The sequence below is a fragment of the Plecotus auritus genome (genome assembly GCF_963455305.1).
Source record: "Plecotus auritus genome assembly, chromosome: 13".
Lineage (NCBI taxonomy): Eukaryota > Metazoa > Chordata > Mammalia > Chiroptera > Vespertilionidae > Plecotus > Plecotus auritus.
In genome coordinates, this window is record NC_137779.1 from 8,090,557 (window position 1) to 8,105,134 (window position 14,578).

General features: G+C 53.7%; 1 protein-coding gene across 5 annotated transcripts in view; it reads left to right on the forward strand.

The window, feature by feature from the left end:
• The window catches only part of NOS1 (nitric oxide synthase 1), a gene marked incomplete at its 3' end in the record, with an annotated part of 102,668 nt that overhangs the window by 82,149 nt on the left and 5,941 nt on the right, over positions 1-14,578 (forward strand). For 3 of the 5 annotated variants that reach the window (XM_080649548.1, XM_080649547.1, XM_080649550.1), the window contains 8 exons: positions 3,328-3,521; positions 4,905-5,074; positions 8,257-8,467; positions 9,088-9,175; positions 10,967-11,088; positions 12,055-12,203; positions 13,198-13,392; positions 13,958-14,076. In XM_080649548.1, the coding sequence (XP_080505674.1) occupies positions 3,328-3,521; positions 4,905-5,074; positions 8,257-8,467; positions 9,088-9,175; positions 10,967-11,088; positions 12,055-12,203; positions 13,198-13,392; positions 13,958-14,076 (1,248 nt within the window). Of the gene's footprint in view, positions 1-3,327; positions 3,522-4,904; positions 5,075-8,256; positions 8,468-9,087; positions 9,176-10,966; positions 11,089-12,054; positions 12,204-13,197; positions 13,393-13,957; positions 14,081-14,578 lie in introns of those variants that run through there. The other 2 variants (XM_080649549.1, XM_080649551.1) reach the window with 1 other exon arrangement.

Genomic DNA, 14,578 nt, shown 5'->3' on the forward strand with positions numbered 1-14,578 from the left:
AGAGAGATACATTGATTGGCTGCCTCCTGCACACCCCCTGCTGAGGATCGAGCCCGCAACCCCCCGGCATGTGCCCTGACCAGGAATCGAACCAGTGACCTATTGGTTCATGGATCAGTGCTCAGATGGTTGAGCTCTTGATTTCCATCTCCCCTCGGATACATTGCCTCTCTCCAGCTTTCACCATCGCAACAGAAAACATCAACATTTGGCTGAAGCCAAAACTCAAGTCTCCTCACCTCCTCTCACACTGCACATCCAGGTCCCAGCTGCCACCTTGAGCCAAACCATGATGACCTCTGGTCTGAGGGGCTGCAATAGGCACCTACCCTGCCTCCTTGTTTCTTGGCTTTTCTCTCAAAGATCCAATTTCCAAACAGCAGCCAGAGGAATCTTTTCAAAATGTACATTGACGCCTGTCCCTCCACAGCTGCACACCCTGCAGTGGCTTCCCACTGAACGTACGAAACCTCCGGTCTCCTTGCGGTAGCAGGTGGTGACCTCCGCCCAGCTCCCTGACCTCCTTCTCCACCACACAGCCCTGTGTCCATCACTCTCCAAACGCTCCAGCCTCCTTTCCCTTCCTCGGCCACACCACACTATTTCCTACCTCGGGGCCTTGGCATGTGCTGCTCCTCCTTTCGGGAACACGCTCCCCCTAGATCTTTGCATGTCTACCCCTTCTCATTGTTCAGGTCTCTGCTCAAATGTCAAATCTTCAGAGAGGCCTCCCTGATCACTCTTATCTGGTGGTCTCAGCCCACTGCCCCCAACCCATCACCACCCACCATCCACATCAGCAACTCCATCTGAGATCTTTTTAAGTCACTTCCCAATGAAGTCAGGGTACTTTGCATTATCTGCCACTGTCTCCCCAGTGCCTAGAACAGTGCCTGACATTCAATATAAATTTGTGGAATGAACCTATTAACTCAAACTGCTCTCGATAGACAGTGTTTACCCTTTTCTTGGAAAATTGAGCAGTAGCTTTTTTTTTTTTCCATTTAATGCTGCACATTAGCAGACTTGTTGTGGGAACCTGGCATTGAACCACTGCCAAGCACATGCACGCGGGTGTGTGTGTGTGTGTGTGTGTGTGTGTGTGTGTGTTCTGCTTCTGTGTGTGGATATAAATACAGTATAGGCAAGTGTTACTCTGGGGGAGGAGGTGAAGGCCCAAATGGCTGCTCCCCAATACTTCCCTTTCTTTCTCCCCTAATACTTTTCAATGGTCCATATGTGCCCCAAGTTTTTTTTAAGAAGGCCTAGAAAGTCCTACACTTAGAAACCTCCAACAGGACTGAGATTTAAGGCATTCGGTCTCCAGGCTAGTGTTACCCACGAGGGGCAGCTTCCTGCGAAGCTTCAAAGACCAGCCCATCAAGGTGCCCTAGGACAGTGGTCGGCAAACTGCCCTAGGACCATGCAGACATTCTGTGCTGGGGTTGTCAGCAAGCCCAACCTGGTCAGAGCCTAGGCCGGCCTCCTAGCTAACCTGCCAGCTCCACCCCCATCCCTGCCCCTTATCTACCTGACCACCTTCTGCTAGTTCAGGAGGAGTTGGGGCCAGTGGCTGTGAACGTGAGCCAGCTCAGCAGGTTCGTGTCCTCTGCATTTGTATTTTGTGCCAGCCGAAAGAACAGAGGCAAATACACTTCTGAAAGAAATCGTGATGATCTGGGAGAAAGTGGAATTGATTGCAGGCCTTTCAAAGGATTCCTGTGGTTGTCTCAGGAGGTTCCCAAATTAGCAACCCCACAGCGCCACCTGCTGGCCGTCAGTCTCTGCTAATTCCCTCCCTGGAGCTAGCAGTGGGTAATGTTCTGGCTCTTTGGGAACCAACATGGGTGTGAGCTCAAAGCAGGATCAATCATGCATAAAATCAGTGCCCCAGAGAAGGCATAATCTGCCCAGGGATGGAGAGTGGGACCCCAGACCCTAACACTGCCATTCACAATTTCAGTCACCAAATTCCCCACTTCAAAAAAATACTTGACACACCAAAAAGCAAGTGTGCCAGCACAGCTATTTTTATTAATGGCGGCAATTTGCAGCACAAAAGGGCTCTGGTTCCATCAAAAATTCCTTTAAATAACAAGCCCCATTGGTTTACTCAAATGTTGATTATTCAAGGGAGAATAGAAACTTCATATTGAATGTCAAGTTCTCTATCAACTAAAAACCAGTTGTCAAAGAAGAGGAAGCAGAGCTGAAATGCGATCATAACCTGAGGTGTATGAGGGATTTGATTGACCAACGTGTGATCAATCCCCAGGTTTTCAAATACTGTGTAAAATGTAGTATCTGTACTAAAAGTTTACACCAACCAAAATAACCAAAGTCTGAGAATTCTTTCTTGAGGCCCCCATTCACCTGGTACAGGCCTCCCTGCATTTGACATACAAGAATCCATGAGAAAGGGTGCCTGGCAGGTGGGAATGAGGCTCTCTCTGGGTTTCTCCTACGATCTCTCCATTTTTGTAATATCGGGTGGATATGTGTTTAACCACAACCCAGGCTTCAGGCCAGGTCCTTTTCCCTTTGCCCATGGCAATATGAGGACATCCAGTTGCAAAAGGTGTGAAGTTTAGGATTCTGGAGGGATCAGCACTGCCTTAGCTCCGGGTGTCGAGAGGACCCCCATTGCTACTGAGACAAAGCTTGTTCTGGCATCTGGGAGACTGAGGTCCCTTCAACCAACAAAATATTTCTTGAGCACCTACTGTGTGCCATGCACTGTCCTAGGTGCCAGGAATAGAGCCCTGAACAAAACAGACACACCAACCCCCTGTCCTCTAGAGTTTACGGTGCTGTGGGGGCCAGAGGATGGGCAGGGGGACAGACCAGAGACTGGATCATGAAGTAAATGCTACTGTGGGTCAGGGGATGGTCCCTGCAATGGAGAAAAGAAAAGCTGGGGCAGGAAGATAGAAAAACAAAGAGATCTGAGGACTGAGCCCTGGGAGCTCCAATGTCCAGAGTTTGGGGAGATGAGAAGGAACCAGCAAAGGAGACTGAGCCAGGGCAGCCAGAGAGGAGGCAGCAGAGCCTCGGTGCCAGGATCCGCGAGAAGGAAGACACGAGCGGCTGTGCGTGTGCTGCACCCATGACCAGCTTGAGCACTAGAACTGGCTATTGGATTTGTGAGCTCCCAGGTGACCCTGCTTAACGCCGGGCTGTGGAAGTGAGGGGGACAGAAGTCTGGCTGGCTTGGGCCCCAAGGAGAATGAAGGAGGGAAACTGCAGTCACGGGACCCCCAAAGGAGCAAAGAAAGGGGGCGGTGGCTGGTGATGCCTTAGCTCATTGTTCCCGGTCCTTCCCTCCAGCCGGTCAACCATCTTCGTGCGTCTCCACACCAATGGGCATCAGGAGCTGCAGTACCAGCCTGGGGACCACCTGGGCGTCTTCCCTGGCAACCAGGAGGACCTGGTGAATGCCCTGATCGAGCGGCTGGAGGACGCGCCCCCTATCAACCAGCTGGTGAAAGTGGAGCTGCTAGAAGAGCGGAGCACGGCTCTGGGTAACGATGGCCACGCGGGCACCCCACCCGCCCACTCCTAGGCCCTCCCCTTCTCAGGGAGTCCCAGAGGCAGGGGGTGTCTGGGGAAGAGGAGACCCCCTTCTTGGTCCCAATCACCAACCCAGGTAGGAGAGTGGGTCTCTGCTGCCTCCAGCTTATGGAACGGAACACCGCATTTCTCTTGGCTGAACATCCTTGTCCCAACGGGCTGCTGTATTGTCTGGGATGCCAGGACATCGATGGGGAGACTGATTTGAGCTGGGCCCACTCTGCTTCCTTTTGTGTCACCACCGCCCCCCTGCCCACAGAGTAAACGGCAGCTGGAGTCTGACCCTGCCTCCTCTTAGGGTCCAAAGGCACTGTATGCAGCCCCATGCCCACTAGGCATGGAACCACATATCAGACCTCATTGTTCACGTCCCCACCTGCTTCCGTGGCCATTCTTGACATTCCCACTGAAGAACTTGCTAAGGCACAGGGGTCAGTGCTTCATCTCAGTAGGTGCAGGTGAGCTCAGAACGAGGAACGGCAGTGGCCTTGCGTGGCAGCCTGTGATACAGGGGCATGTCACCTCTACAGAGGAGCTCGGGTGTGCAGCCAGGGTAGAACATGAGCAGAGTATGTAGTCACAGCCCTGTTGAAGGTCCCTTAGGAGGGCACCACTTTGGAGAGACACACCTCGTAATCAGTCCCACACAGCCGGTTTTTACTCCAGGTTGGAACTGCGCCTGTTTATCTTGGGTTGAGTCCCTGACGAAGGAGAGGCTTGTGTTTGGGGGTTATATTGAATGAAAAGTACACAGAAGCAGTACAGTGTGATAGTTACAAGACAGACTACTCACCTCACACTTACGAGCTGTGTGACCTGGGGCAAAATCCTTCAACTCTCTGGGCTCCCATTGATCTCAATTGCAAAAGGGAGATAATAATAGCACGTACCACCTAGGATGGTTGTGAGTCTGGGGAGATGAGAAGGATTCTAGGAGTTAATATAAAGTGCTGAGCCTAGTACTTGCCACATAGAATATACTAGGTAAGTGTTAAGCATGTTCGTCATTTTAAACACTGGAATCCCGCTCAGAGGAGGGAGAGGCTGATTCCACCAGAGGACAGACATAACTCATGCTCAGTTGGTGGCTCACTGTAGAATGCCTGGGGACTGTCTCATGCTACTTGAATACTTGCTTTTTAATTTTTGGACTAGTTTGCATACAATGGATTTTGGATATGCTCCTTGGACATGAGGTGTAGATGTGGGATATGGAAGGTGGAGAGGCGAGGGGTTGTTGGGCTCACCCAGCCCCATCCTGACTGGGACCCAAGCCTTCAGAGCTCACACTCTCCTGCCCCCACCCACCCCCGACCACCATTGTGCCTCCACAGGAGTCATCCGTAACTGGACAGATGAGCACCGCCTCCCGCCCTGCACAATCTTCCAGGCCTTCAAGTACTACCTGGACATCACCACGCCGCCCACGCCCCTGCAGCTGCAGCAGTTCGCCTCCCTGGCCACCAGCGAGAAAGAGAAGCAGCAGCTGCTGATCCTCAGCAAGGTGGGTCCTGGCCCCCTGCAACCCCAGGGCACGCCTTCCACCCCCTGGGCCTTGCCTAGTTGTCTGGTATTACAGCACACTTCCAGCAGATGGCAGTCTTGAGCAGACATTGCCGTTTTCTAGTTCCCAGAAAGTCCATTGGGGTTAGTCCAGTCCAGACCATCTCGTCTGGTTCTGAGCCCTGATAGGACAAGAGTGACCTCACTGAATCTCAAAGTTCTTGGACCACAGTGGAAACTTCTTAGAGGAAAAAGAAAGGGAGAATCTCACAGTGCCCTGTTTCACAGCTAAGCCTTTGCCGGTGCAGAGGAGCTGTAGGTAAAGGTTTAAGGCCGGGGTCCTCAAACTTTTTAAACAGGGGGCCAGTTCACTGTCCCTCAGACCGTCGGAGGGCCGGACTATAGTTTAAAAAAAAGAACTATGAACAAATTCCTATGCGCACTGCGGGCCCGGGACGAATCGGCTGCTAAGCAGGACAGGCAGCGGCACCTGGCGGGCCGGATAAACATCCTCGGCGGGCCGCATGTGGCCCGCGGGCCGTAGTTTGAGGATGCCTGGTTTAAGGTAAGGGAGGGCTCTGATGGAAAGGTGAAGCCAGCAAACAGCTGCTCCCACCCTTGCTTAGAAACCGAGGGCCCGTCTGCTCCAGCTGCTGCAAAGCCTTGCCCAGTAAGAATCCCACCCAGGAAGACCCCCGGGTTCCTCCCAGTGGGGCTCTTCCCTGGTATGCAAGCCACCAGCAAAGGTGGTTTCGCTTTCTTCTGCTGTCCCAGAGAGGGGATTGCATGGTGGTCCGCAAGGCAGAGGCCAATGCAAGGGGTGCATATGACTTAGAAATAGATACGTAAACAGCAGAAGAAACGCCTCTGGGGAGCCGGAAACAGATTGGAGAGGTAGAAGGGCATTCTTTTCCTCATAAGTTTTGCAGAATTATTTAACTTTTTAAACTGTCTATGTATAACTTCGATTAAATTTTTTAAGTTAATGGGAAGTGTGACTAATAAGAGGAACCAGAACTTGCTCTGCTTCCACAGGATTTAAAAATACATATTTTAATATATTTTTATTAATTTCAGAGTGGAAGGGAGAGGGAGAGAGAAGGAGAGAAAAATCAGTGATGAGAGAGAATCATTGGTTAGCTGCCTCCTGCACACCCCACACTAGGGATCGAGTCTGCAACCCAGCCATGTGCCCTGACTGGGAATCGAACCGTGACCTCCTGGTTCATAGGTTGATGTTCAACCCCTAGCCACGCTGGTCAGGCAATAGGATTATTTAAAGTAGAATTGGATAACTGTATTTTTATTTCTTTCCAAAGAACACAAACTACAAGATTAAATGAACAAGGATTTTTATCAGGGGAAAGACCTGGGTGAGAGAAAATGGGAAGGAAGTCAGATAAGTCTGGGAGAACTGTCAGACGTCAAAACCAGTCTGACCCCAAGTGAAGGAGAGGAGAGGAGGTTGAATGGACAGGTCCTGGTCGCACAGGCATGCTAAGGCAAGGCCAGCACAGGTGATCATGCTGGGGCTCTTGGCCAGTTGGGCCCCTGCAGTTGAAGGTCACTGAAGGTGTGGGAGTCACATCCTCACCGATGCCACACGCTCTCAATAACCCAAGGATGGTCTCTAGAGGCCTGGGAAAAGGCTTTATTATCCAATGCACTGGAATGGCCTTTCCCCTCCTCAAAATCTGAACCTCCTAAGCCCAAAAAAGGACTGCCCAGGGCAGCTTCTGAGATCTAGTAGGAAGGACCACTCCGGAGCCCCGGGGAACCCCCCTGTTCCCTAGTCACAGCTGGGCTTTACTGTCAACCTGCCCCAGAACACAGTTCCCCACCCCTAATCTGTTCCTTCGGGACTGTCCTTTACCGTCTGAGCATGCTCTCTGCAGATGCACCTGTACCCTTGCAAACCCACAGATTGCACATTAGCATTCTATACCTGGGAGTCATGACTCCCTCCACGGTGCCTCTCTTTTGACCTTCACATACTGCAGGACAGTGTGAAGGTCAGGAGCCCAGATTCTGGGGCCAGACTGCCTAGGGTAAGGCTCCGCACATTTTCCCTGTAAAGGGCCAGGTAGTAAATATTTGAGGTTCACAGTCCTTCGGTCTCTGACTACTCAGCTCTGCTATTGTAGTCAACAGCTAGACAACACATAAGTGAGTGGGTGTGACTGGGTTCCAATCCCACTTTATTTATGGATTTTGAACTTGAAATTTGATTTTTATATCGTATTTCAGGGCATAAAATAGTATTCTATTTTGAATTTTATGTCATACTTGAGGCCCAGTGCATGAGATTCATGTGCTCGGGGAGGGCGGGAGGGGTCCCCCTCAGCCCATTTGCACCCTCTGGCAGTCCTGGAGCCCTTGGGGGAGCGGTCCTAAGCTGTCAGTCAGACATCCTTGGTGCCCACCACCGCTGCTGCGCTTGCAACCCTAAGGCCGGCTTCTGGCTGAGCAGCACTCCCCCTGTGGAAGTGTACTGACCACGAGGGGGCAGCTCCTGCGCTAAGCATCTGCCCCCTGGTGGTCAGTGTGCATCATAGCAACCAGTTGTTTGGTCGATTTGCATATTAGCCTTTTATTATATAGAAGTCTTAGGTCATAAAATAGTATTCTTCGGATGTTTCCCTCAAACCATTTAAACGGACAAAAGAAGGGATTAGCCAGATTTGGTTCGCAGGCTGAAGTTTCACCCCCTGACCTAGATTCAAAACCCAGAATCACCACCTCGTCAGCCGTGGCACCTCTTATATCCCTTAGTTTCCTCATCTATAAAATGGGTATAACAAGCATACCTATTTCATCAGGTCTGAGCAAGAGTTAAAACCTGACACAGAGTATTGACAATGTTAAGTGTTAGTGATTATTTTTATTTTATTGATTTCAGAGAGGAAGGGAGAGGGAGAGAGAGAACATCCAGGATGAAAGAATCATGGATCGGCTGCCTCTTGCACGCCCCCCACTGGGGATCGAGCCTGTAACCCGGGCATGTGCCCTGACCGGGAATCGAACTGTGACCGCCTGGCTCATAGGTCGATGCTCAACCACTGAGCCAGCTGGATGGACTATTATTACTTTTATTTGCCTTCTTCCCCGGCCCCCTGGAGCCTCCAGTGGAAATCTGTACCTGGAGCTGAGTGCGAGTTCTCCTCTGTCCTCTCCTTGGTGCAGGGCTTGCAGGAGTATGAGGAATGGAAATGGAACAAGAACCCCACCATCGTGGAGGTGCTGGAGGAGTTCCAGTCCATCCAAATGCCTGCCAGCCTGCTCTTGACCCAGCTGTCCCTTCTGCAGCCTCGTTACTATTCCATCAGCTCCTCCCCGGACATGTACCCCGAGGAGGTGCACCTCACTGTGGCCATCGTATCTTACCACACAGGAGGTGGGCAGAGGTGCTGGGGGCGCCTCTGGGTCTGCGTTCCCCCCCCAGGTTCCCGGCAACTCTACCAAATCCCAAGTCCCTAGCTGGAGACCCATGCCCACAGCCAGGAAACTTTGGGAAGAAGCAGAGCAGGCACACTGTCCCCTTAGGCAGAGCCAACGCCAGGCGGCAGCTAGAACAACGCCTTTCCTCGGAGGGGGGCGGGGGGGGAGCTCCCTGCTGCAGGTGCCCTGCTGGTCCTAGGTCAGTCAGCCAACTGGACATTTTTCTCCCGTGCTTTCCCTCCTTGATCACGCAATCAAAGTGCACAGTGCCGGAGAGTTTTCTGAGACTGGGATCCCAGCAGCCCAGGGGGAACACACTGACCAAAGCCCTTTCAGTGGCGGGATTTGAATCCGGCTCACCCCTCCCGCACAGCACCCTGGGCCCTTTCACAGCTCACAGGCTCCCCCAGCTATGCCACCTCCTCTTCCCTGTCAGAGGAAGGGATCCAGACAAGGAGCTCCAAGGCAGAAACTGGGCATTGGGGCTGGGGGCCTTCAGGACTGAAGGGAGTGGGTACCAATGCCGGGAAGCTTGGGGACAGGAGGTAAGCCAGCCCACCTTGTTTATTCTGCTAGATGGAGAAGGACCAGTTCACCACGGCGTGTGCTCCTCCTGGCTCAACCAGATCCAGTCTGACGACGTGGTCCCCTGTTTCGTGAGAGGGTGAGTGCAAAGGAAGAGAAATGAGCAGCCACCCCCAGTCTGCACATTGCTCTCCTGAGTTGGGTGGGTGGACCAGCCCAGAGGGTTCTAGAGAGACAGCTGGATCACATGGGCTCAGCATTCTGCATCCCTCCAAGTTGTAAAGGCAACAGGATCACGAGACAGGACCAGCAGAAGCTAAGACAGTCCTCTAGTCGAGGGCAAGTCAGCGCAGCGGGCGTGTATCCGGTGCATGTCCTCAGATCGATGCAGAGGGCGCAGGCTCAGCCCCCATGGCATTTGCAGACCAGGGGAGGCTCTATCCAAATCCTAAAGGACACCCGCTGTCCCCAGTTCCTTAGAAACGGGAGATCCGAGCATCTCTCACCACCACCAATCAGAGCCTTCCTCCCAAACTCCGCTGTAAAGGATATTCCTGCCTATGATTACAGTACCGCATTGTGCACTTAAAAATTTGTTAAGAGGGTAGATTACATGTTACGTGTTCTTATCACAGTCAGTCAACCAAATAAAAAATACTACTTTAAAAAAATTTACAAACAAAGGACATGCCTGAGCTTAGGCCCATTGTAAGTGTCTGCTTTGTCAATCAGTAACTTCTCCGCCTGAACAGTGACCTTGGCCTGCCACTTTGCTCAGCTGTTCATGGGATGGTCCACATACCTTCGGGGTGCTTCAGAAATAGAGCCCTAGCCCTGGCCAGTTTGTTCAGTGGAGAGAGCGTCGGCCTGCGGACTCGATTCCAGTCAAGGGCACATGTACCTCGGTTGCAGATTCCATCCCTGGCCCTGGTCCGGGCCTATGCAGGAGCCAACCAGTCTATGTGTTTCTCTCCCCCCCCCCCCCCGCCCCCCACCGCTTCCTTACACTCTAAAAATCAATGGCAAAATATCCTCAGGTGAGGACTGAGAGAGAGAGAGAGAGAGAGAGAGAGAGAGAGAGAGAGAGAGAGAGAGTCCTAACCCAGACTGCCTGACTCCTTTTAACACCCCCAGGTGGTTCTTTAGTCCCCTGGAGTCGGTGGTAATAGGAGCGCTCATGGGTGGTTAAATCAGCGGTTCTCAACGGGGGCGGGGGGGGGGGAGGTAATGTTTTTATATGTGGCGATTCTGGAGATATCTTTGGTTGTCACTGCTGGAGGGTGTTCCTGGAATTTAGTGGGTGGCAGCCAGGGGAGCTGCTCAATAGCCTACCATGTACAGGATGGTCCCCACAACAGAGAAATATGCAACCTCCAACTTCAGTAGAGCTAAGGTAGGAAACCCTAAGTCAGATCAACCCCACTGCCCTTTGTGGCTCAGCTCAGCAACGGGGATCATTAGGAAATGGAAGGATAGGCAGACTCTGGGGATTCCCCAAATCTGTGGGACCCCCACCCTGACTAGGGGCACTTGGCCAGGCTGAAGAGCTGCAGATCCCACTGTATTCTACCCAAGATGGCCCCTGGTTTCTCTAAGACCCAACTATTCTTTGTTATTGTTAATCCTCGCCCAAGGATATTTTTTTCCATTGACTTTTAAGAGAGTGAAGGGGAGAGGGGAAAGAGAGACACACACACACTGATTGGTTGCCACACACACACACACACACACACACACACACACACACACACACACACACGACCAGGGTCGGGGATCAACCTGCAACCCAGGTACTTGACCAGGACTTGAACCCATGATCCTTCGGTGCGCGTGCCGGCGCTCTAGCCGCTGAGCACACTGGCCAGGGTGGCCCAGCTATTCTCAGTCACAGGTGACCCTGCAAGCCTTCTGACCTGCTCTCCTTGTCCAGAGCGCCCGGCTTCCACCTGCCCCGAAACCCCCACGTGCCCTGCATCCTGGTTGGCCCGGGCACCGGCATCGCCCCTTTCCGGAGCTTCTGGCAGCAGCGGCAATTTGATATCCAACACAAAGGTGGGTCCTGGCCCAGTAGCCACAGGGTGTCCACCCCCTGGCCCTGGGACGGCCACCAGCGTCTCAGGAGAGGCGTGACCGTTCTCTCCAGAGCCTCGCCACCCGGGGAGGGCTGGGGAGCCTCGCTCCAACCTGACTCCTGGTGCCATTCATAGGACCTGTCCGAACAAATCTCCCCTCAGCTTATGCTGGGTCCTGAAACCCCACGTTCCTTGGACGGTTAAGATTGGACCCCCCCTTACAATTCAAGCAGGGTAAACGTGAAGCCTTCTCAGTTGGGGGTGTTTATGGGATTCTCTCAGAGGCTCGTATTCAGGCGCAGGCTTTGCTGTGTGGGATACACACAGATCAGCTTTGGGAGGAGAGAGCCGCAGTGTTGGCGTTATACAGGGATTTATTGAGCATCTAGTAAATGCCAACACTGTTGTAGGCACTGGAGGCATACCAATGAACAAGACAGAAACAACTTAGAAAAAACACCTGCCCCTATGGAACTGTCACTCACGTAGACTAGCTAACATTTGTACCAGGCCCGTTCTGATGTTTGACATTCAGGTCTAACAATAACCCTATCAGGTAGTTGCTGTTGTTGTTCCTGTTTTGTACCTGGGGGAAATGGAGACAGAGAAAGTTAAGCAAGTTGCTTGTTGTCAGACAGAGCTGGGATTGGAACCCAGGCTGTGTAGCTCCAAAGTTTGGGGTCTGAGACCCTCCCACAGGGTCAGGAGGGAAGATTGAGACCCAGAGAAGGGAGGTTTGCCAAAGTCTGAGCACACTTCGCCTGCTTCCGTGTGTGTGTGTGTGTGTGTGTGTGTGTGTGTGTGTGTGTGTGTCCTGCTCCTGTGTTAATGTCCCTCTAGCTACATGGCACCCGCTGGGGTTCCCAGTACCCACCTCCAGCATCACCAGCCACCCCCCAAATCAGGCATCAGGGCTGTGGGTGACATGAGATCTTCTGGTCCCCAGGAATGAGTCCCTGCCCCATGATCCTGGTCTTCGGGTGCCGGCAGTCCAAGGTGGACCACATCTACAGGGAGGAGACCCTGCAGGCCCAGAGCTCGGGGGTCTTCAGAGAACTGTACACGGCCTACTCCCGGGAGCCAGACAAACCAAAGGTGACCCTGCTCTGTCACGGCCCCCACCCCAGCCGGAAAAACGTTTCGATGTGAATTTAAAAAAAACATTGAATGGCCCATAAGAGACCCTACCAGTCCAAGTGGAAAGGGCCACAGGCCTGGAGCACGCTCCTGCAGGATCTGGGGCAGGCCTGGGGTGGAGGGATCCCAGGAAGGAGGCCAGGACAGCTGGGATGAGGGGGAAACAGAGAACCTGGGCCGGGGCCATTTGACAGCTGCTGTAGAAGTACGTCAACATCAGGACAGCCAAGCCAGGGTGAACAGCTGAATGTCAGCCTCGGCCGAGGGGAGTTTCCTGGGCCAGAGGCATCGGAACAAGCCAGACAAACTCCCTGGAGGCTGTAGCAAACTCACGGGTGCCCCCCTCACGTTCCCTTAGCCCACTTCTTGCTCCAGCTACAGCAGCTGGCTTTACACAGGTGGCCTGGAGCCCTCACCTATCCCCACCTCTTGCTGTCTGCCTGGGGCTGCTCTGCCACGTCAGCATAGGACACCTGTAAGAACCCCACTCCTGCCAGGCCAGCGTGGCTCAGTGGGTGAGGTCATGGTTCAGTTCCAGTCAGGGCACATGCCCGGGTTGTGGGCTCGATCCCCAGTAGCGGGCATGCAGGAGGCAGCCAGCCAATCAATGATTCTCTCTCATCATTAATGTTTCTATCCCTCTTCCTTCCTCTCTGAAATCAATTATATGTATCTGCTCCGGCAAGTGTGTGGCCTCTAAACTCGCGGGGGACCCCTGATGGTTGGAGAGAGGAGCAGATAGACAATGCTCCCCTTTAATGCCCCTCCAGGAAAAGTTCTGGGGGCCTCAGCAGAGCAAAGTCCAAAGTGGGGAGCCGCTCCTTCCCACAGCCTCGGGTTGGCTTTCCGCCTCCCCACTTCACTCTCCTGAGACCCCAGAGATCACCCCCTGCCCACAAGCCCCCACGTTGGCTCTGCTCCCTGGGGCTCACACAGCCCCTGCTCCCCACAGAAGTACGTGCAGGACATCCTGCAAGAGAAGCTGGCGGAACCGGTGTACCAAGCTCTGAAGGAGCAAGGGGGCCACATTTATGTGTGCGGGGACGTCACCATGGCCGCCGATGTCCTCAAGGCCATCCAGCGCATCGTGGCGCAGCAGGGGAAGCTCTCAGTGGAGGACGCTGGCGTGTTCATCAGCCGACTGAGGGTGAGTGGCGCTGGCCTCTCACTTCCCTTTCCCGGCATCCGTGGTCTTGTCTCCTCTTCCTCACCCCACCTGTCTCAATGCCTGGGGAGCCATAACGACATCCCTGCTCCCACTTTGCCATCTCTGGCTCAGGCAGAGGATGGAGGTGTCCCAACCCCCGCTGAGAGGAGGAAGGAGGCTGGGCGTGCAGGGGAGCAGGTTGAATATGGCTGGGGCTGTGGTGTGTGACGGCAGCAGCGGGCAGATCACTGGGAGAGGACGGGGGGTGCCAAGGCTCCCGTTTGACCTCCCCTCCTGTCCTCAGAATCGACAGAGCAGCAGCTTGTTCCTGGATGGACCCAGGGGGCTCATTGTCGTCTGGGCTGGAGAGACCCCGTGCCCTGGAGGGCAGAGGGTCCTGCTCCAACAGAGTCTTGGAGGCCAAGGTCACTCCCGGGGTGCTGGAGCGCCTCGTTTCTCTTGGGCCCGTTTTCTTTAGGGAGAGTTCATACCGGGTGTCAGTGTGCCTGCCCTCTCTGTGCCCTGGGCTGGCCTCTGAGGGCTGTTTCCTGTTTCCGTCCCCTAGGATGACAACCGCTACCATGAGGATATCTTTGGGGTCACCCTGCGAACGTATGAAGTGACCAACCGCCTTAGATCTGAATCCATTGCCTTCATTGAGGAGAGCAAAAAGGACACCGACGAGTAAGCTGGCCCCGCCCCAGGCAAGGGGTGGCAGAGCCCTCTCTTCTGGGTCCCGATGGGCAGGGACGTCTGACCTCATTAACGGGGCTTTCCCACCGAGGTGTCCCTGGGCCGCAGCAGCAGCAGCGCCTGGGAGCATGTTGGAAGTGCACCTTCCAGGCCCAGGCCTGCAGAGCCTGGACCTCTGGGTGCAGTGGTTCCTCTGGGAGACTGTGCCCTCAAGTGTAGGAACCCCAGCTTCTGCCCGGGGCGCCCCCTAGTGGAACGATGGCTCAGGGCTCTGCAACGTTGTCTGGGGGTTCACACCATGTCTCTCACTCCCCAGAATCCTGGGAACGCTCTCATTGATGCAAATTCCAATTGGCATTATTTTGACAGCTTCACTCCTCCCTTAGAAATTGCTGGAAACAGTCTGGGGCTCCACAAGGCTGGGATTGAGTCTCACTGTTTTAGACTGACTGCAGTGCCATGACACACCAGCTTGAGTGTAACCTCACACCCC